General features: G+C 40.4%; 1 protein-coding gene, 1 non-coding gene and 2 pseudogenes across 2 annotated transcripts; all 4 read left to right on the forward strand.

Annotated features, from left to right (window-relative positions):
• The first annotated feature begins 4,174 nt into the window (after nucleotides 1–4,174).
• Nucleotides 4,175–23,194, forward strand: LOC104596417 (Serinc-domain containing serine and sphingolipid biosynthesis protein). Its single transcript, XM_010257567.3, has 6 exons — nucleotides 4,175–4,477; nucleotides 21,184–21,423; nucleotides 21,857–21,968; nucleotides 22,064–22,238; nucleotides 22,337–22,577; nucleotides 22,745–23,194. Exons 1-6 carry the CDS (start codon nucleotides 4,303–4,305, stop codon nucleotides 23,050–23,052), a joined length of 1,251 nt encoding a protein of 416 aa, XP_010255869.1. The 5' UTR covers nucleotides 4,175–4,302; the 3' UTR covers nucleotides 23,053–23,194.
• LOC148804170 (U6 spliceosomal RNA) lies at nucleotides 9,585–9,687 on the forward strand. Its single transcript, XR_016081669.1, has one exon. It is a non-coding gene; the product is annotated as a U6 spliceosomal RNA (small nuclear RNA).
• On the forward strand, nucleotides 13,297–19,480 carry LOC148804171 (uncharacterized; annotated as a pseudogene).
• LOC148804172 (isoamylase 2, chloroplastic-like) lies at nucleotides 20,242–21,177 on the forward strand (annotated as a pseudogene).
• Nucleotides 23,195–23,429: the final 235 nt, after the last annotated feature.

The following is a 23,429-nucleotide window of genomic DNA, read 5'->3' on the forward strand; positions in this document are numbered from 1 at the left end:
GCTGGTCCTAATGAAGGGCATGTCATTTTGGACAAAATTCAATCTTATGAAAGAGCTTCGAGTCAAAAGGTAAACTTTGCAAAACCTGAGGTTCTCTTTAGTAGAAACTTACATGCTAGACTCTAGAAAATAATGTCCAAAATGCTTAAAATGAAAAAAGTGGATCACCCATCTATTTACCTTGGCCTCCCTATTGAGGTTGGGAGGTCAAAGAGAGAACTGTTTAACTACTTAGTGGAAAGAATTGATAGAAAAACCAACAATTGGTTTGACCTAATTCTCTCCCCGATGGGGAAAGAGGTTCTCCTAAAAGTAGGGGTGACAACGGTATTCAAAAATCTGATTTCAAATTCGTTCGACCTAATCGAATTGAATTCAGATAATTCGAATATCTAATTGGTCAAATTCGAATATCCTATTCATACCAAATGGTTAATCGGATTTGAATTCAGATATGACCTGATTCGATTTGATAAATATCTGAAATTCGATCGATTATTTAATTCTTATATATAATGTATAAAATATTTAATTAAATGTTTTATATAATTTATATATATAATAATTAAATTATATAAATAATTTATATACTTATATACTTTATATAAATAAAATATTTATTTTATATATTTATTAATTACCTAAAATAACTAATTGGTCAAATTTGAATTGAATTGAATATTCAAATGTTTAATCAAATTCAAATTCAAATATTAATTTTTAATATCCGTAAGCTATGAATTGAATTCGGATATTGCTTGATTTGATTCGAGTTAGACCCGTTTACACCCCTACATAAAAGCAGTAGTCTTTGCAATTCCCTCCTACACAATGTCATGTTTTCCTACTGCCAAAATCTATGTGTTTAGAGTTGAAAAAAAAAATCAGAGAAAACTCAAACAAAACAAAGAAAATCCACTGGGTTAAATTGGGATGTGATTAGTAGAAATAAAACGAGTAGAGGTCTAGCCTTCGGTAACTGGCTGGATAGCTTGCATTGGAACTTGACAAAAAATGGGGTTTTCTCGGTCAAATCAACTTATTTTGTTGTAAAATCTTTACATGGTAGCAAAGTTGAATTCTAGAATCAAACAAATCCTATATATCAGGCTTTGGAGAAGAAACACTGGAAACAAATTTGGGCTCTTAAAGTAGACCCAAAAGTGAAATCCTTTATATGGAAATGCTACTGGAATGCTTTAGCTATGAAAGAAAATTTACAAAAGAAAGCTATTTCAAATTTTGCTATTTGTCCAGTTTGCAATCTGAATGTTGAATCTAGTATGCATGCTTTATTTTTCTGTACACATGCAAAAGTTGCATGGTTTACCAGTCATTTAAATATCAGAACTGATCAGTTTGATAATTTAGAAAATTGTGCTTCTTGGTTTAGTAGCTGGTTTGTTTTTTGCTACAACTTGGGCAACTTGGGTAACAGAAAGGAATAAGTGTTGAGCTTCTCTTGTTATTTGTTGTGGATGGTATGGAACATTTCTGAAAATACAGTTCCTGATCCAAGCTTGGCTGTTAATTGTTCTAACAGGAAGATGGAGGAGAGGAATCTGATTTCCCCTCAAAATGTTTTTTGGACAGCTCCTACCATCAACTGTCTTAAAGTGAACCTAGATGGTAGTTTTTTGGATGTTGGAAAAGCTGGATATGGAGTGATCATTCAGAATCATCTGAGCTTAACAATAGCAGTTTCTTTTGGTAAATCCCAAGTATCATCTCCAATCCAAGCTAAAGTTGTGGCTATGTTGAAAGGACTAGATCTTCTCAGCAGGTTAAACCCATATGAAGCTATTTTGGAAAGTGATTGTGCAAACATTATACAACTCTTAAGTCTGGAGACAGTGACAAGGCTCAGGATGTAGTGTTTTTGTGCAAAAACATTATGTATCATGCCGAAAGTTTGAATGTATCTTTGAATTTTGTTAATAGATCTTTAAACACAATGGTCCATGCGTTGGAAAAAAGAGGTTTAGTGGAGTCCTTTTTTTTTTTTTGATAACTACCTTTCTTGGGTTGTTAATTTGGTTAAAAAAAAACTCCACTAGACCTGTTAATACTTGTACCTAAAGTTCTGTTTTGTGTGGTTGTTAATATATTATCTTAGGGGTGAGTATCCGCCGGTTTGGTTTGGTTCCATTGCAGAACCTGGAACCTATTCTATAGAGGTTGGTTCCAGGTTTTTGGAACCGAAACCTACCCAGTGAAAGTCGGTTCTGGCCTTGGTGATTTCGGGGTCGGTTCCAGGGTCTATCCATGGAACTGCGCTTTCTTTAGCCTCCCCCTTAACAAAAGAAAAGCATATTCTTTAAAAACTTGATTTTTAATAAATATAATATATAGCTTAAAACTTATATTATCTTTATTGATTAAATTGGATAACTTAATATGTAGATTATCAATACATGGTTAAAAACTTATAAATTAAATTTAAATTTTGTAAATATTACTTTTTACACTATTTATTATACACATTCAATAAATATTACCTTTGTAACCATGAATGCTTAGGTTCAAATCTTCTCATCCCAAAAAATATTCTAGGGTTTATTTCAAGGCAAGTTTGGTTCCAAAGCAGGTTCCAACAAGGTCGGTTCCACCAAGGTTGGTTTGAGTAGGGTAAACCCCTAGACCTTGGGACCAACTTGGGTGGGGACCAGTTCCAAGAATTTGGAACAAGACCTTACCTTGTAACAGATTGTGTAAGGTTGTTTTAAGACCGGTTCAAGGTCAGTTCCATTCGGTTCCAGGTATAACCTACCCATTTGCTCACCCCTATATTATCTTGTGTAGGGATGGCAATTTCCCACGTAAAACTAGGGCCCTGCCCTGCCCCACCCCGAATGGAGCAGGTTTTCCCCAACCCTAAACAGAGACGGGGCGGGGATGGGGAAAATATTTTTTCTCCAAACTGGAGACGAGTTTTATATATAATTCCCCAAACTTGCCTAAACCTGAAGGTAAAATTAGTAAAATATCTCTAGGTTTAATATTGATATTTAAAATATCTCTAAGGTTTCCATAAATTCTTAAAATCCTAGAATCCCATAATTCCATTTTTGAAGTACCCCAAAAGTATTATAATTCAATTCCTAAAATACCCTCAAATTCCTATATTATGTGTAATTGTCCACAAAATAACTAATTTTTAAGAAGTTGCCTTGGAATGGGAAAATTCGGGGATTACCCGTCCCCAATGGGGAGTGGATGCCCCGCCCCACCATCAAGAATGGGGCAAAGTATCTTGACTACGGGCGGGGACGAGGAGGGGGTGCCCCGCCCCAAACCCGCCTTGTTGCCATTCCTAACCTAGTGCTACTAAAAAACATCATATTACATAAAGAGTTGTTATTTTAATATTTTTACATTTTCACCTTTACAGGTGCATAGCATGTGCACTTTATTAATGTTTGGGAAAATTCCCAATTAGTACCTTATACTTTGTGTCTAGTACCACTTTGGTCCTCGAACTTTAAAATACGACAATTCAATACCCAAATTTTCAAAATGTAACAATCCAGTACCTGCCATTAATCAATAGTTAACCTACCGTTAAATGACATTTGAAAATGATACAAATGCCCTTTAAGTGTCATTTAATTTTCTTTATCAATCACCTAAACGTTAACAAAAAATTAACAATTTCAAATCCTTGCTTCTTCCATTTAAGAAAGTTGGGATTGTTTGAATGGACATTCTGATAACTCCAATTTTTTTGAATAGAAGAGACAAGAATTTGAGGCTATTAATTTTTTTTGTCAATATTTAAATAATTGATAAAAAAAATTAAATTGAATGAGATTTGAAAGATATGTCTTGTAAAATCTTACTTAACGAGTGATTAACAGCTGGTTAACGGCAGCTACGAATTGCCACGTTTTTTTGAAAGTTCGGATATGTTCGTTTTGTCATCTTTAACTCGCTCTTTGTCGGGCGTAGTTGAGTTCGAAGCTTAACAAGGAATTTGGAGGTGGGACTCCATGATGCTTCGTCTACGGAAATTCAAATGCTCCAACCATTCATCAACGATCATCTAAGTCAACGATTCTGGCCAACCAACCGAATGGGAACAAAACATCAACGATCATCTAATAAGTGGGGCCATCATTTGAACAGTATAAATCAATGAACAATATGATCTGATCTGGGTTGACTGGCAGATGGTGCTCACGATTCACGAACAAACGATGGTCAAACCACATTAATCTTAACCGACCTTCTTGTAATCCGCGTGGTTCATTGCTTCATACTTCATAGCGTCTCGGGAGAGAGGGAGAGAGGGAGAGAGAGAGAATGTCGTGCTTGCTGTCGTGCTGCGCGTCTTGTACTTGTGGCCTCTGCAGTTCCGTGGCTTCTGGTATCTCAAGGCGCTCGGCTAGGCTCGCCTACTGTGGTCTGTTTGGTGCATCTCTTATCGTCTCATGGATTCTCAGGGAGGTTGCAGCTCCTCTGATGGAGAAGATCCCATGTGAGTCCACCCTTCATATTCTCAATTGGGTCTTGTTTGTCTTGCTGTTTCCGTTGACGTTAGCTTCATTTTTTCTCCTTTTCTTACCTCCTTAACTTCATCCTAAAGCGGAGTAATTTAGATGTTAGATCAAATATGTCTCGGAAAGAAGCCAATCAATGTTACCGTTTTTATCATTTCGATTTTTTCTAAATTGGGGTTTCACTTGGGTTCTTTTAGGGTGTAATTGTTGATGACCATTTCGTGTACAATTTCTTATGCGATTTGGGTCCTTTGTACTGTCTTGGAGCCTCTGAATTGGAATTTTCTTTGGTTTGATTTGTTTCAGAAGTTCAGTTTCGTAGATTTAATGCTCAAGGCCCTGCTTTTGGAGAAAATGAGTTCAACCTTTCGTATACAAATAGGATTGTCTTGGTTGGTTTTGGCTTCTAGTTTGATATTGTACTTTTTCCCTAGTGTCTTGCTTCAGAGATTATTTCTGAGAAATGTTTTGAAATGCAATATGTGATTTTTCTTACACATATGCACGTGGGATATAAGTTAATAGAATTTAAAGACAAATTAAAAGTTGAAGGAAAACGGAATAGAGGGGAAGCAACTTAACTCAATGTGGCTTCAGATGGCAAATTTTATTAGAAAAGTGCTAAAAAAATCTGTGGGAAACAAAAGTAAAAGACAATTATCTAAAGAAACTTGGTACTTGGTAGTGAAACCAAAAAGTTCAACAAGCCATTATATCTAAGGTTTCTTGTTGCGAAACTTTCAAACAAATAGAAACGGAAAAAAATTAAAGACATATAAATGTCAAAATAGAAGTTAAGAATTCAGTAAGGGAAGCTAAACTTAAGATATTCAATGAAGCCTGGTAGAGAAGGTGAAAGAGAGACATAGATTAGGAGGAAGAAAAGTAAGGACTTCAGATCACCTTAGATTCATCAGAAGTGAAAAACAAAGAATTCTAATAAAAGATAAGGGGATTAACAGAGAGGTGGAGAAGCTATTTTCAGATATTATCAAATGAAGAACATATTAGGAGCACAAATTTTGAAAATCTTAGAGCTTTGTAGAGAGTATAGAACATAGATATATTTGAATTCACAGTTAAGTCATGTTATATGGCTCTCAGCAGATCTATCTTAGATTCAAGTCATATAAAAGGTATTTGGGGAAATCCAGTACCTCCAAGAGTTGAGGCTTTGACCTGGCTGGTAGCCATGGACGGTGTATTAACAGTTGATCATCTGAAATCTAGAGGTTTTAGCATGGCTAACAGATGCTGTGTGTGTGAGGGGCAGGAAGGGGATACTACTCACTTATTCATATCTTGTAAGTTCTCAAGCTTCTTATGGAAAGTGTTCACATCTATGTTCAGGGTCTCAGGCTTTCACCCAATTTCAACAGCAGAGATTTTCTCTACTTGGCCCAGGCTGAGTGGGAGTAAGAAGGTAAAATTGCTGTAGAGTTGTATCTCATTTGCAATCTGCTGGAACATTTGGAAGGAGAGGAACAGAAGGATCTTCGAAGATAAAGCTTGCAGCATGGACAAGATGGTTGCAGTTGTGGGCAGATCAGTGATAAATTGGTTACTGATTCTTCCAGAGTTCAGCCAAGTAGAAAGAGAAGACTTTGGTTTTAGATTAGGAAAAATCCTGGATTTTCAGATATGTATTGTGGAGAATGTTCTTTAATCTGAATTTTGGTCTTTGTATTCGGGTAATGACTTGTGACCTCCTGCTGTAGCTTCTTTTTCCCTTTAATATTTTTATTTTTTCTTATAAAAAAACATAGATATATTTGAAGAACCCAATCTTTGGAGGTTAAGGAAGCCTTAAGAAGAGTTAGGCAGGATAGGCTTTGGGACCTTGATGGTATCACAATATAAGTTGGGAAATGCATGGCTGAGATGTCCTTATTATGGTTTTTTGGTTGGGAGCTTATTATGGTTGACTATGACTTAAAACAAAATGAGTGAAGTATAAAGGCTCCTATATATGAATAAAGGCAATATTGCAAAGTTATAATTATTATTGTGTAATTAAGGTTACCATACTAGGAAAGTTTGGGAAATGGTGATTGAGTGACTAGGACATCAAACTAGTACATTAGAAAACCAATTTGCATCATTCTAGGAAGATCAACCATTGGAAGCTGTCTTTTGTTTTAGGAGATTAATAGTAAGGAACAAGGGAGAGATCTCCATTTGGTATTTATCAACTTAGAAAATGCATACAATAGGGTCTCTACTCCCTAGAGAAGTTATCTAATGGACTTAGGGAAAAAATTGATATTAGAGATATCTATGATGGGGCAATAGCTGATTTAAAAACTCAGGAAGGGAAGATAGGAAAATTTCCAATCACAATGGACTTATACCAAAGGCCAGCACTTCGTGTATATCTTTTTGAATAATTTATAGATGACCTAACTAGAAATCGGTATGTGTGTGTGTTTGTATTTTATTGGCAACCAGAAAGATCAAATATTAATTATCAAAACAAATATGTACGCTACAATCAAGGGCAGAGTGGGGGTCCTTGCTCCCCCCCCCCCCCCAAACTTTTATAGTTTTCTGCTTTGTTAGACTAGATGGGAAAACTTTGGCTATTGACAATCGCCTGTTAACCTCACATCACGCATGTCCTCCCCATTAAAATGTTAAGATCCCACCCACTTAATGTCCCAAAATTAAAAATTATTTGTTTTTTTTTAGTTTGAAAAATAATAACAAACCTTTTATAATCAGCCCAAATCCTCCGGCCCTCCCTCTCCCTTTTCATCTCCTCCCACCCTATTTCTCTCCAAACCCGGCTCCTCTACTCCCTATTTCATCTCCTTTGTTCTTGGCTTCTTGCCAAGAAGACACCCCGTGGAAAAACAAAAACACCCCTATTCAATTCTGTAATGGATTCTCACTTGTACAGATTCCCTTTGTATAGAGGGTTTAGTATAAAGTTATAACTTTTTCATTACCATAAGCCAAAAAAAATGTTATATAACTCAGTCCCCAAGAGAAAATTCCTGGCTCCACCACTTGTTACAATGTAAATAAGTTTTTGTTATGCCAAGAACACCCTGCTTATGTAGACTAGGCCCCAGCCTACCTACACAGCCCATTACAACTTTCTTCCCTCCTTACAATCACTCTCCCTAGGAAACAATGCCCCAACATAACTGATTTCTGTGAATGCCTTTTCTAGCTAGCACATCTTGCTAGACACCTAACCATTTACTGATATCTCAACCCATGGACACTTGCTGCCACTTCCTCAAACCATTTATAATCTCTGCACCTCTCTCATATTATTTGTAGATGATATGGTATTAATTGATAAATCTAGAGATGGGCTGAATGCAAGCTAGAACAACGGAGATAGCAGATATGCTTTAGAATTAAAAGGTTTCAAGATAAGCCAGACTATTATTTAGTGCATGTATTGCATTTTCAATTAAAATATTAGCAATAATGGTGGTGCATTTAAGATTGATGATCAGGAGGCACCCCAAGCTAACTATTTTCATTACTTTGTATCAATCACCCATAAAGAGGGAGAAATTAGGAGAATGACAAACTATCATATGCTGGATGAGAGCCCAAGAATCAACTCCCTGGAAATTTAGCCATTGGCTAGACGGGCGCATCATCTAGGCACGATTTTGAACTCCTCATTCAAATGGGTGTCCAGAAGTGCAATATGTTGGCAGATTCTTTAGATCTTTCCAACTGCCACCAATGATTCAGTTTGGTTCTGTTTAAGTTGGATAATAACATTTTAAGATCTTTCCAACTGCCAGTGATGGTTCAGTTTGTCTCTTCATTCAATTCTTTTAATTTGAGGTTCTGCCAATTCAAATATTACTGTCAAACTGTTACTAGTAATGGAACCAGCAACTGCAGTGATCAGCTGCTATAATTATGACAGTCCCTTTCCATTTGCTTTGTCTTTCAGCTGGTTTTCTTTATCAGGTTAGTTTTCTAGATATACGTGGTATTTGTATTTTGTGTCAGGACAAATTTCACTACTGCCACCAGTTATTATGATCCAAATAAATGCATTCACAAGGTAAAGAGAATTGATGTGGGAAGATGATAGAGCCCCGACCGATTCATCTTTGGTGGATAGAAGCCCAATCAAACCCGGGATCCGAGTAAGGGTACAACACCTGGCAGCACCTCTAGTGCAATACGCCACCAGTTATTATGATCCAAATAAATGCATTCACAAGGTAAAGAGAATTGATGTGGGAAGATGATAGAGCCCCGATCGATTCATCTTGGTGGATAGAAGCCCAATTGATCAAACCCGGGAGCCGAGTAAGGGTACAACACCTGGCAGCACCTCTAGTGCAATACGCCCCCCCCCAAAAAAAAATATATATATATATTTAGACCAGAAAGCCATGTCCGCAGCCCTTCTAGAAGCACATCCCTTTTTGCATGATTTGTAATGATGCCTATATATATGGCACTTTTATCAATGAAACGACATGAGAATTAGGTCATTTCTTTCGTTCCACTCCCCCTCTTCCCCTGCAATTGGCAGTAACTCACCCATTGGTATTAGAGCTTCAGTGAAGGAATCGGCAACCCACCATGCCATCCACCAGGTCATCTTCCATCGAGGAGCACATGGATAAGCTCAAGACAGATATGCACAAGGTGCTGGGAGATCTCAAAGAGATGAAAGAGGCGATCTCTGTGATGACAACTAACCTCGAGAAGGTGGCGTCAACCAAACAGAAGGACGAAGAAGTTGAGAGCTCACACCAGGGCAGCACACGCAGGCCACAGTTCAGGTCGGGCAAACCTCCCAAGGTGGACTTTCCCTCCTTCTCAGGTGACGACCCTATCTCTTGGTGTTTTAGAGCTGAGCGATACTTTGAGATTCACGATGTCCTTGGACATCAGAGAGTAGCATTGGCCTCTGTTTATTTGGAATGAAATGCTATACTGTGGTACCAGTGGTACCGGCGTTCACACCCCTAGATAGGTTGGACAAACTTCATCGAGGCCATCTGCTCTCGCTTTGGGCCTTCCAACTATGAGGACTTTGATGAGAGTTTAGCCAAGCTTAAACAAACCAGCACAGTAAAAGAATACCAAAATGAAGTCTCTTCGGAGACATCCGATAAAATTGGAACGATACAGAGAAGATTAGCATGGCCCCTGCACAAGGATGACACGCACAAATCGAGAAATGGTTCAAATTTTTATTGATAAAAAAAAAGAAAGAATACCAGAATGAATTCAAGAAACTTGCTTCTCGTGTGTATGGGTGGCCAGAAAAAGCTTTAGTAGGGAGTTTTGTAGGGGGGCTACGGGAAGACATTAGAATCGAAGTTAAGGCCATCCAACCGGCCACTGTTTTATCTACCGCCAACTCTACTCGACCACTGTTTCAGGATGTGTTCAAAGAGCGCACTGATCTTCCCCCCACTCGACCCCAGGAGCACCACATCCCCGTCTTACCCAGGTCCATACCAGTCAACGTCAAACCGTATCAGTACCCCCACTTCCAAAAGGCTGAAATAGAGAAGATGGTCGCAAAAATGTTGGACAAGGGGCTGATTCAATCCAGCTCATGCCCTCCTTGTCAAGAGAAAGGATGGCTCGTGGCGTTTTTGTATAGACCATCGAGCCCTCAACAAAATTATAGTCAAGGATCATATCCCCATCCCTATAATAGATGAACTACTCAATGAGTTGAAGGAGGCCACCATTTTTTCCAAACTAGACCTCTGGGTAGGGTACCACCAGATACGGGTCCATACGGATGACATACAAGACCGCATTCAGGACCCATGAAGGGCATTATGAGTTCCTGGTCATGCCGTTTGGCTTGACCAATGCCCCTTCAGTCTCTAATGAATGAAATATTCAGGCCCTATTTGCAACAGTTCATTCTAGTGTTCTTTGATGACAAAATGATCTATAGTGTTGACTGAGCATCACACTTGAAACATCTCGAGGTCAACTTGAGTTTACTCTTGGCCCATAAGCTATTTGTTAAGCCCAACAAATGCACTTTTGGTAAAACCTGGGTACACTACCTTGGGCACATTGTTTCAAACGGGTAGGTTATGGTAGACCCGAATAAAATATAAGCCATTATGGATTGGCCCAAGCCCACTTCTATTAAGGGCCTCAAGGGCTTTTTGGGCCTCACCGGGTATTATCAGCGGTTCATCCCACAGTAGGGACTCATTGCAGGTCCTTTGACCTAGTTATTGCGCAAGGACTCCTTCTCGTGGAGCCCTCAGGCCTAGGAAACCTTCAAGAACTTGAAGAGGGTCATTTCTTCTCCCCCACCCTTAGCTTGTCGAACTTCTCACAAGATTTTGTTATTGAGTATGATGCATCTAAAGGTGGCATTGGAGCGGTTCTCATGTAGAATGGAAGGCCCATTGCCTTCTTCAATAAAGCTCTTTCTACACAGGCCCAGTTTTAGTCCACCTATGACAAGGAACTAATGGCGGTGACCCTTGCAGTACAAAAGCGGAGACCCTACCACATGAGCCGCACATTTGTGATCAGGTCGGACCATCAGAGCCTCAAATACTTGTTGGAGCTTCAAGCCCATAGTCCAGATCAATAGAAGTGGCTTTACAAGTTACTCAGGTTCGACTACTGGGTCAGGTACAAACCCAGCCCCACGAATCGAGTAGTTGATGCTCTCTCACGGGTGCACGAACTAACTCTCATTGGAGAATCACAACCCACTTACCCTTTGGCCCACCAGCTTCAAGAAGCAGCAAGAAATGATGAAGCCTTGAACCACATCAGATCTAAGATGCAAGCAGATCCTACGGCAGCCCCGAATTACACTCTTGTGGGACCCGACCTGTTTTATAAGGGGTGAATGGTGCTCCTACAGGACTCAGTCCTCCTCACCGAAGTATTACAAGTCTACCATGGGTCGGCCCTAGGAGGCCATTCGGGCATCCTAAGAACCTACCAGAGGATTAATCAACACTACTTCTGGTCGGGAATGAAGAAGCAAATTCAGCAGTTTGTGTCTGAATGCTCTGTTTGCCAACAGTATAAGGCTAGCACCCAGGCTCCAACAAGCCTTTTGCAACCTCTACCTATCCCAAACCAAGTATGGAAAGATATCACAATGGACTTCATCACTAATCTTCCCACCTCAACTGGTAAGGTGGTTATTATGGTCATTGTTGATCTTCTCACGAAATATGCACATTTTGCAGCTCTTTTCCACTCTTACATAGCAGCACAGGTGGCAAGAGTTTTCATTCAGGAAGTAACTCGACTACATGGAACCCCCTCATCCATCATCTTCGATAGGGACCTAGCATTCATGAGCCGCTTCTAGATAAGAGTACTTCAAGGCACAGGGCACCAAGCTTGGACACTCAACCAGCTACCACCCGCAGACGGATGGGCAATTTGAGGTCGTTAATAGGTGCTGCGAAGCTTACCTCAGGTGTTTCATAGAGGAGAGACCCAAGCAATCAGTCAACTGGCTTCCCTGGGCCTGTGGTACAACTCTACCTACCACGAAACAACGAGCACCACTCCATTCAAAGCCTTATATGGATGAGATCCACCAACACTGATTCCATAGAATCAGGCTCCACTGTCGTGGTAGAGGTAGAAGAAAGACTGATAGAGCGTGATGAAATCCTTAAATCATTGAAGGAGCACCTGAGTCAGGTCCAACAGCACATGAAAACCTAGTACGACCAGAAGCATCGAGAAGTTAATTACCAGGTTGGGGACATGGTCTACCTCAAATTGCAGCCTTACAGACAACTCTCGGTAGCCCACCGCAAATGGCCCAAGTTTGCCCCCAAATTCTTTGGCCCATTCCAAATCATTAAACAAGTCGGGCCCGTGGCCTACCACCTAGCTTTACCTCCTTCATCCAGGTGACACCCCATTTTCCACGTTTCCTTACTGAAACAGTGTGTTGGATCATTCATCCATGTTTCTCCCAACCTACCCGAGTTCACCACAAAGGGCGCTCTACAGTTAGAGCCCTACCAGATATTGGACTATCGTTGGGTCAAGACCGGCAAGAAGGTGGTCAAGGAAGTCCTAGTTGCATGGAAGCATCTCCCACCAGAAGACGCCACCTAGGAAGCCCACTCTACATTCGTGGCGTAATATCCATCATTCAACCTTGAGGACAAGGTTGTTCTCATTGGCGGACGAGTTGATAGAGCCCTAGCCCATTCATATTCGGTGGACAGAAGCCCAATTGATCAAACCTAGGAGCCAAGTAAGGGTACACTATTGCGGATGCTTTTATTGGAAAGAAATACAGCCGCAGACAGCAGTAGTAATGGGTGTTAAATTCAGTGTTCCTATCTTATTTCTTAGCTAGATTTAGTGTTCCTATCTTATCTCTTAGCTAGATTCAGTGTTCCTATCTTATTTCTTAGCTAGATTTAGTGTTCCTATCTTATCTCTTAGCTAGATTCAGTGTTCCTATCTTATCTCTTAGCTAGATTTAGTGTTCCTATTCTTATCTCTTAGCTAGATTCAGTGTTCCTATTTAGTAGCATTATTATCTCCTATTTAGAGATAAATGTTTGTTAGGAAGTTTTCCTAAAGAAGGACTCTTGTAATTTCCTATTTAAAGGAGCAGATGATATTCAATAAAATTATCGATATTTTCAGTCAAGAAAGAGCAGAGGAGAGTTGGTGATCTCTTTAACAAATCACCATTAAGGCGCTAAAGATAGGTTCCTCGAGAAAAGGGAGAAACAAGGGAAAACAGGAAGCTTTCCCCATTAACCGACCTGTGACGAGATCCTATTCACGGGCCCTTAACAATTTGGTATCAGAGCAAGGCGTCATGGGTGACTTTGAGCAATTGAAGACTAGGGTTCGTGATATGGAGCACAAACTTGTGGAAAACAGCAAGGAGGTGCGCGAGATCAAGGACGACGTCCGAGAATTGAGGCACTTGATGGAGTTATATTTTTCCAGCAAGGAAAAGTGTTTAGAAGGGGTTGCAACCACTGACGGCCACCGACCAGACATGGTAGAATCGTCTGGCGAGCAACAGGTCGTTGCCCAGGGAACCGTGATCATTCCCAAATATAGCAGGCTGGATTTTCCTTCCTACAATGGAGTTGGAGATCCTTTGGGATGGTTGTACAGATGTGAGCAGTTTTTCCGCAACCAACGGACAGAGGACAGGGACAAGGTCGGATTAGCCGCATTCCACATGACAGAGGAGGCACAGCTCTGGTTTTATAAATTGGAGCAGGAGGAACCTGGGCTCAGTTGGACCCAATTCAAATCCTATTGCCTTCTCAGATTTGGGCCCCCATTAACAAGCAATCCATTAGGCGAACTAATCAACCTCAAACAGACTGGAACTGTGGTTGAGTATCAACGTCAGTTTCAGACCCTCCTTGCAAGAGCATCTTCGGTACGACTAGATCAACAGGTTGACATGTTCACCGCGGGATTAGTGGAAACTTTGAGGGTGGATGTGGAGATGCAAAATCCCCCCAATCTGGTTACTGCTATGAATTTGGCTGGAGCTTTTGAACAAAAATTGCAACTCAACCGCGGAAGTATCAGTATAGGGCGGCCTCAAACAACATGGGCAGCCCCAAAACCACTCGGAATGGCTCCATCTTCAGCAGCCAGCCGAGAACAGAAACCACAAATGAGCAACAATTCCAGATCGGCATCCAGTGTGGGCAGCAGCGTTGTTGCACCCCCTATTAAGCGCTTGACCAGGGCTGAGATGGCAGAACGCAGGGTGAGGGGACAGTGTTTTAATTGTGATGAACTTTACTTAGCAGGGCACAAGTGCAAGAGACTTTTCTGCCTCCTAGTGGATGAACAAGAGGAAGATGAGGATGAACCCTCTTCATTGGAACCCGAGATTTCTCTCCACGCAATTACTGGAATAAAAACCTCTCAAACTATGCAGTTGCAAGCGCGGGTAGCAGGGAAATGAATACTGATCCTTGTTGATTCAGGAAGCACACACAATTTTGTAAGTGAACAAACTTCCCTCCAGTTGGAACTGCCAATGGAAATCAAACCAAGACTGCAGGTAGCTGTAGCAAACGGTGAAAGAGTACACAGCCCGGGCATCTGTAAGGGAGTCCAAATACAGGTCAATTCTGAATCCTTCTTTGCTGATTTGTTTGTGCTATCCTTGGATGGATTTGATGTAGTTCTTGGGGTGAAATGGCTGATCACTCTAGGCCCAATCCTATGGGATTTCAACGCCCTAATGATGACCTTCCACTTGGATGGAAAGCAAGTCACTTGGCAGGGTAAAGTGGTGAAGGCCAAATACCCACAGGTTCATGTGCTCCAAGATGAAATGACACACGCAACAACCATGGAAAGGCTCCTCGCTGATTTTTTAGAAGTATTCCAAGAACCCAAAGGACTTCCTCCTTCCCGAGCTTGCGATCACCGGATCACTCTGGTGACGGGTTCTGAACCAATAGCAGTAGGGCCATATCGCTACCCACACCTGCAGAAAGATGAGACAGAAAGGCAATGTGATGAAATGCTGGAGCATGGGATCATCCGCCTTAGCCGTTCCCCTTTTTCTTCCCCGGTCCTGTTGGTGGCAAAGCGGGATGGTACTTGGAGATTTTGTGTTGACTACCGGGAGCTTAATAACCGGACTGTCAAGGATAAATTTCCTATTCCCATTGTGGACGAGTTGTTGGATTAACTTCATGGTGCCCAGTATTTCACAAAACTAGATCTAGGGTCGGGGTACTTTTAGGTTCGAATGGCTTTCGAAGACGTTGAGAAGACTGCCTTCTGAACTCATCATGGCCACTTTGAGTTTTTAGTTTTGCCGTTCGGTCTTACAAACGCCCCATCCACATTTTAGTCCTTAATGAATGAGGTATTTCAATCCCACCTTCGCAAATTTGTTTTAGTATTCTTTGATGACATTTTGGTTTACAGTAAAACATGGATAGAACACGTGCATCATCTAAGGATTGTTTTTGAGCTACTGCACCAACACAAGCTCTTCCTTAAACGATCCAAGTGTTCCTTTGGAGAGCGCCAGGTCCTTTACTTGGGTCATGTCATTAATGGCAAAGGTGTAACAGTGGGCAATTCCAAAATTCAAGCGATCAAAGAATGGCCCAAGCCCAAATCCACCAAGGCTTTACGCGGGTTCCTCGGTTTGATAGGATATTACCGCAAATTTGTATAGAATTATGGCGTAATGGCTGCCCCATTAACCAACCTGCTAAGGAAGAATGCCTTTCATTGGGACAATGCATCTGACACGGCTTTTGCAAATTTAAAGAAAGCCCTCTCCCCACCACTCTAGTTTTGCAATTACTGAACTTTGATCTTGAGTTTACAGTTGAGTGTGATGCATCCGGAATAGGGATTGGCGCCGTATTACAACAACAAGGGCACCCGATTGCTTTCTTCAGCCGTAAACTAGTTGATCATCATTTGAAATTGCCGGCCTATGAACGCGAATTGATTGGGTTAGCTAGAGCAGTCCAACACTGGAGACCATACTTGTGGGGAAGATCATTTGTTGTCAAAACTGATCACTATAGCCTCAAGTACTTGTTGGAGCAGCGACTTGTTACTTCTTCCCAACAACATTGGGTTAGCAAGCTACTTGGGTTTGATTTCCGGGTGGATTACAAGGCGGGATCTTTAAATCGCGCTGCAGATGCATTGTCTAGGCACGAAGAGGACACTATGCTCCTTTGTGGGATTTCACGTCCTCGAGTCACCTTATTGGATGACATCAAGAAAGAGATGCCACAATCAACAGAGTGGACGACTCTTGTTCAGAAAATTCAGTCTAGAACTGCAGACTCCAATTGGGCCCTTACAGATGGGCTTGTGATGTATAAGGGTCGAATATATCTCCCGGCTGATTCCTCTTTGATTCCCTCCATCATCTCCAGTATTCATAACTCCACCCATGAAGGCATTCAGAAAACATTGTATCGCGTCCAAGCTGATTTCCATTGGCAAGGTATGAAGGCCTCTATTAGGGACTTTATACAAAACTGCTCTATTTGTCAACAACACAAATGGGAAAATCTGCATCCAGCTGGTCTTCTTCAGCCCCTTTCGATCCCAACGCAGATATGGGCTGATATTTCCATGGATTTCATAGAGGGACTGCCCAAGGTTGGGGGAAAATCAGTTCTTTATGTAGTGGTGGATCGCTTCTCTAAGTACGCCCATTTCATCCCTCTTTCTCATCCGTACAATGCTACTTCTGTCGCCCATGTCTTTTTCACTCACATTTTTTGTTTACACGGGTTACTGGAATCTATTGTCAGCGACAGGGACCCAGTTTTTACTAGTACCTTTTGGAGGGAATTGTTTCGGTTAAGTGGTACCACCTTAGCCTTTTCTTCCGCTTATCATCCTCAATCAGATGGTCAAACTGAGGTGGTGAATCGAACGATTGAGATGTATCTCCGTTGCTTTGTTGGGGATCAACCGAGACGGTGGGTTGATTGGCTTCCTTGGGCTGAGTATTGTTATGACACAGCCTATCATTCTTCTTTAGGAATGACACCCTTCCGAGTTGTCTATGGCCGTGAACCTCCTCGTTTGTTGTCCTATGAACCTGGTTCTACTCGTTTGGAGGAGATTGATCATTCCTTACAAGAGCGAGATGCTCTTTTGGCTGAAATTTCTCTTCATTTACAACAGGCACAACTCCGCATGAAGCAAGCCTATGACCAGCATCATCGGGAATTGTCGTTTGAACATGGGCAGTTTGTTTGGTTGAAACTTCAGCCTTATCGTCAGCGCTCTTTGAGTCACAGGGCTGTTCCTAAATTAGCTCCTAAGTTCTATGGGCCTATCAAGGTTTTGCAGCGAATTGGTGAGGTTGCATATAAGCTGGAACTTCCAAAGCACAGTAGGATTCATGATGTTTTCCACATTTCCTTGCTCAAACGTGTTCCCTCCTTACCACCTTTGAAGGAGGGAAAAATCATTCCCCAACCTCAGTCTATTGTTCGTTCCAGAATTAACCGAGGTGGTGTTGAAGTTCTGGTGGAATGGGCCAGCTTACCATTGGCTGAAGCTACCTGGATTCCTTTGACTGTGTTCCAAGACACCTATCCTGAATTCAAGCTTGAGGACAAGCTCTTAGTCCAGGAGGGGAGTAATATTGCGGATGCTTTTATTGGAAAGAAATACAGTCGCAGACAGCAGCAGTAATGGGCGTTAAATTCAGTGTTCCTATCTTATCTCTTAGCTAGATTCAGTGTTCCTATCTTATCTCTTAGCTAGATTCAGTGTTCTTATTTAGTAGCATTATTATCTCCTATTTAGAGATAAATGTTTGTTAGGAAGTTTTCCTAAAGAATGACTCTTGTAATTTCCTATTTAAAGGAGCAGATGATATTCAATAAAATTATCGATATTTCCAGTCAAGAAAGAGCAGAGGAGAGTTGGTGATCTCTTTAACAAATCACCATTAAGGCACTGAAGATAGGTTCCTCGAGAAAAGGGAGAAACAAGGGAAAATAGGAAGTTTTCCCCGTTAACCGACCTGTGACAAGATCCTATTCGCGGGCCCTTAACATACACTACCTGGCAGCACCTCTGGCGCAATACGCCCCCCCCCCCCATAAAATATCTTTACACCAGAAAGCCACACCCACAGCCCTTCTAGAAGCACGTCCCTTTTGCATGATTTGTAACGATGCCTATTTATATGGCACTTTTATTAATGAAACGGCATGAGAATTAGGTCATTTCTTCCGTTCCATTCCCCTCTTCCCCTTTTCACTCTAGGAGGTCGGGTCTCCCTCAATGGGATCCCTGAGGTGAGCAGTAACTCACCAGAAGAAACCAAATTATAGTTGTGTAAGAGATAAAACCAAGAACTCTCAGCAATATTATGATTTGGGAATATTTGCTGCATAACGGAGTTCTTTTCATCAATTCAGACCAAGATTGGATGCAGTTATTGAGACTGAGGAAGTAGAGGAGTCAATTTATTTATCCAAAACAGGAATGGGTTGTGTCAGGTCAGGTGAAGTTAACTGTTGGGAAAAAAATGTTAAGTATGTAGTATATACTGAAGTTCCATCCTTGCCACAGTGAAGTAGTGAAAATAAGTTGTTGAGTTTATCCTAAATTGGGGAATTTTCAGATTTGATTCTCATGCTCAACACTTCAGGCTTGTAATTTTTGGCTCCTGGAACCAGTTCCGGCATTATCAAGCTCCATTTGTGTGGAAATCTTTAGGCAGGTATTTCCTACAGCTGTAATTTGAGTCAATCAAGCTCCATTCTATCTCTCATTTGTGCTGCATTTTGCATGTGATACTGCCACAAGTAGTTCAGAGATAAGAAGCCATATGAAAACAAACTTTTTTTATCAGTTATGGAAGTCAAAGAGATTTTATTAATAAAAGTAGTAGAATAGTAGAAAAACCCCTATTCTTGAAAAAAAAAATCAAGAATAGGTACACTATAACCAGCATATCACTATCAGAAGGCAAACTTTTGTGTGTCTGACTGCCTGTTGGTATCAACCAGTTCAGGGTATCCTTCACCCATTGGGTGTCCATTTTTTAATGATGGATCAATGAATTTTGCTATGTTCCTGAGGAACACCGAAAATGTATAAGAATTTTGTATGGTTGAATGATGAGATGACCAATAAGTCTTGTCTGGAAATTGCTTTAGATCCAAATATTAATCAAACATGAAATATTTGGCATGTCTCAATGGAAAGTGTGGCATCATATGTCAACTTTGGTTATTGGTGCAAGGGATTTTTCTTTAATGCACACTATTATTTTGGACCAATATGCTAAGACTCTTGGAAGAAGAATTCATAATTGTTCAGAGACTTATTCACATCTGAAGCATCTTGGTCACATATGTACATCTCCTGCTTTTGATTAGAGTGATGAAGTGTGCCCTTGCTTGGAGATGGAGGAACTCATGGTTTATTGATCAAACATGGGCTGTTTTACCAAGGACATATCGAGTCAATTACCTGCTGATGTTGCACAGACCTTTCTGACCTGATTGAGAAATTGCACCACCTTAAAAAGCCTTGGTATGAATGTAATCTTATCAAAACCAATTTTATGTCCCTTTTTTTTCACCAACAGACTTATATGGGCCCTCTCATGATGGTGTGTATCTACCATTTATGCCATGAAGATGGTGTAAAGACTGCATGACAATTAGAGGTTTTATTGGAACTTGGAATTTTTTTCACCCATACTGCAGAGGATGGAGACTTTTCATGCTAGAATGTTGCTCCAAGGAATTGTTGACTTGGCTCATTATCTAGTTAATTGTGACTTGTGAGATGCACAATCAGGTACTAGAAATGCCTTGAAGTGCAATATAGACCCATTGTCTAGCAGTTGACTTTGGCCAGCCTTCAACATTGGGTGACTTAGTTTCGTGTTGATGGATTCTGTTTAATGAATGCTTTTTTTTCTATTGATATTGAAAGGGTTGAACAGTGAGTATTTATCTTGGCCTCCTTTGGTTGAGGCAATTACTTTCGATCCACTACTTTCTAAGGCAGAGATTATACCAGACTGCTGGGACCTGTGTGACATGTTACACATTAGTTTCTTTTATTGGAAGCAACATGCGGAAATTAATAATAGATATTTTCTTGTAAGAATTTTTGAGGATAGTGACCTTGTAACTTGTCTCTACGGGAGTAAGGGTGGGGACCTGCATTCCCTTTTAATCTTATCACAAGGAACTTCAGGTTTCCCTTTGTGGATTGGTCAGCTTTAGCATCAATAAGCTGTCTTTACAGTTGAGTTGGAAGTTGGAACCATGGGGAAGAAGGTGCAACAAATAATACCATTTCACTTGAAAGGTGGCTTAAACAGATCCACAATTTACATCTCCAAAAAAAAGGCGAACAAACAATACCATTTCCCTTGAAAGGTGTCCTAAACAGATCCACATTTTACATTTCACTTGGTGTTCTTATCCTTAATATGGGAGACGTGTGGTCAATCTTTCAGTGGTTCCCCCTCATATGTGACAGGAAGTCTTTTGATTGGGAAGCTTAAGGACAGGCTTTATCATTCAAACAGAACAGTTTGCTACATTTCCTAGTTCACTTAGAATGAGGAGTGAGTTACTTCAAGCAAGGAGCTTCATGAAGGTGGAAGAGGATAACCGATCAGACAGAAAATCTGAGGTGACTATGTTTATTGCCTTAAATGTCAGTAGATGTTCAGATGGTGTTTTTCTACCTTCACCTTCAAAAGGGTTCACATGGCTTTTGGTTGACATGGCCCTTCCTTTCCCAAACCCTTTGTCTGAGGCGGTCTGAGCTGATTGCAGGATTAGTAGCTTATGAAATGAAGGCTCACAGTTGTGCCCTATTTATGTTCAGAGTCTAGTTGGCTGAAATTAATATTTAATAAGTTGGGTGTCAAAAGGCAAATATTGCTCTTATCATTTGTTCTGTACTAAAGATGTCCTAAGCCCTAATCCTTTTATAAATCCTTATTTGAGTAAACATTTTCAATATTCTTTCTCTAAAAGAATATTCATGGACAGAAGAGGGGGAAGGAGAAAACCAAGATGTGTTTGACCAGGCACTTGTGGTGGTTACTATATGAGTTGCTTTTTAAATAGAATGTTTTGTGTCTATCCATTAAACAAATTCCCTATTAAGACTTCCTCAATATTTTTATGTGATGCTGGAGGGATTATTGATGGTATGCCAACTTGTTTAATGTTTGCAGGGATAAATACTTATGCTCACACTCCCTCAAAGGAGTGGTTCCAAACAAATGCAGTTCTTCGTGTCAGTTTGGGAAATTTCTTATTTTTTGTGGTATTTGCCCTCGTCATGATTGGTGTCAAAGACCAGAATGACAAGCGTGATTCATGGCACCATGGTGGATGGATCTTGAAGATTGTTGTGTGGGTTTTACTCATCATCCTCATGTTTTTTGTTCCAAATGCCATCATCACAATCTATGGTCAGCTTTCTCCCTCTATGCTTTAGTAACTGGAATTGACTTTGCGGAATAAAGTTATAATGGTCTTTTCCTCCTCTTTAAGATATATACCATTCTTTTTTTTCACTTAAGGTATCTCCTGACCCAAACCCGATCAGATGTCAGTACAGGAAACAAATTCACCCGGGCCTACCATACATATGGCACCTTGTGTGATGTTTAATTGGTGTTTGTAGTTTTTACCAAGAAAATTTTATTGGTCAAAAATTGCCCCATTAACTCATTTTTTGACCAAGATATCCTCTTGGTGGCACCAACCAAGAGGCTGGTCCTCATCCCACTTTGCATTGCATGTGCCATGTATTGTCACTTTGGTGCCATTTCTCCTGTTGCAATTTGGTAATTATCAATTTTTTTCCATAATCTGATCTTTGCTTCTTTACTCTATCTGCAGAAACACTATCAAAATTTGGGTCCGGGTTGTTTTTATTGGTTCAAGTTATTATATTACTAGACTTCACACATTCATGGAATGATGCATGGGTTGAGAAGGATGAACAGAAGTGGTTGATAGAAACTTGCTAATTTTTTTTCTCTCTGTTATTATTTTTTATTGGTTTGAATTTTCATTTAATTCTAATCTTATCAATGGTTATCACAGGTACATTGCTTTACTTGCAGTATCAATCGGCTGCTACCTTGCAGCATTTACTTTCTCAGGAATTCTATTCATTTGGTTCAACCCCTCAGGCCATGACTGCAGCCTCAATGTTTTTTTCCTTGTCATGACAATTATTCTTGCTTTTTCTTTTGCAGTTATTGCACTACATCCAAAGGTAAGGAAACCATTTTTGTCATTAAATGGGATATTATATTTAGATAAAAAAAAAAACAAGAGAAATACATGATGAATCCAAGAACCATTTATAAACAGGTGAATGGCAGCCTCTTGCCTGCATCAGTGATTTCTGTGTATTGTGCATACTTGTGCTACACTGGTCTCTCAAGTGAGCCTCGAGATTACATATGCAATGGTCTTCATAAGAATTCCAAAGCAGTGTCCACAGGCACCCTCATTCTTGGCATGCTTACAACAGTTCTCTCTGTCCTGTACTCTGCTGTCCGAGCTGGATCATCTACAACCTTCCTTTCCCCACCATCCTCCCCCAAGTCAGGTACTTGTTGCATAATACCACTTACAGCATTCTGCCATCCTGAGCCTGATTTTCATTTTTTTCCCAAAGACCAATATATTGATGGAGTTGCTTAAAATGGTGTTTTTTTTTCTTTTTTTTTATTTTTGATAGAGTGCTTAAAATGGTGGTTAACATGCTGGTTTCAGGTGGGAAACAACCTCTTCTTGAATCTGATGAATTAGAGGCAGGAAAAGAAAAGAAGGAAAAGAAGGAAACCGAAGCCCAGCCAGTTAGCTACAACTACACATTTTTTCATCTGATTTTTGCTCTTGCTAGCATGTATTCAGCCATGCTTCTTACAGGGTGGACCAGCTCAACATCAGGTAGCTCAGACTTGATTGATGTTGGTTGGACGTCAGTCTGGGTCAGGATCTGTACTGAGTGGGTCACTGCAGCACTGTATGTCTGGACACTTGTAGCCTCGCTTATCTTTCCTGATCGTGAGTTCTTTTAGGCCTATGTGGTGATGTGTTTGGCTGTGATGTAATATATAATATAGATTTCTGGCGCTCGAAGAGATTGTAGATACAAGAACTGAATTAAATTGGAGACATTGCTTTCTGTATGTAATGAAGATGGTCTTATTTGGTTGGTCATGTTGAACTCGCGGGAAAAAAAATGACAGCCACGGTAGATGGTGTGTTATCAGAAAGAAATTTGGTAGAGAACAGAGATTGAGGCACATAAAATTTAGTAGCGATTGAAAATATCAGTTAAGTACATAAATGTTAAAACTTGAGTGCACAAGAGTCATAACTTAACATCAGACTCTGAGTTGAGCATGTTTGATCAAAAGCGTAATGCACACTTGTTTCATGTGGACAAGCAGCC

This window comes from Nelumbo nucifera, chromosome 1 (genome assembly GCF_055504915.1).
Source record: "Nelumbo nucifera cultivar China Antique chromosome 1, China Antique-T2T, whole genome shotgun sequence".
NCBI classification, from domain to species: Eukaryota; Viridiplantae; Streptophyta; class Magnoliopsida; order Proteales; family Nelumbonaceae; genus Nelumbo; species Nelumbo nucifera.

What these genes read in the sequence shown, in the direction of transcription:
- LOC104596417 (XM_010257567.3), top strand. Translation starts at nt 4,303, where the DNA reads ATGTCGTGCTTGCTGTCGTGCTGCGCGTCTTGTACTTGTGGCCTCTGC. An exon ending in TCTGATGGAGAAGATCCCAT is followed by an intron (nt 4,478 to 21,183) that starts GTGAGTCCACCC and finishes TAATGTTTGCAG; the next exon opens with GGATAAATACTTATGCTCAC. An exon ending in TGCCATCATCACAATCTATG is followed by an intron (nt 21,424 to 21,856) that starts GTCAGCTTTCTC and finishes CTCTATCTGCAG; the next exon opens with AAACACTATCAAAATTTGGG.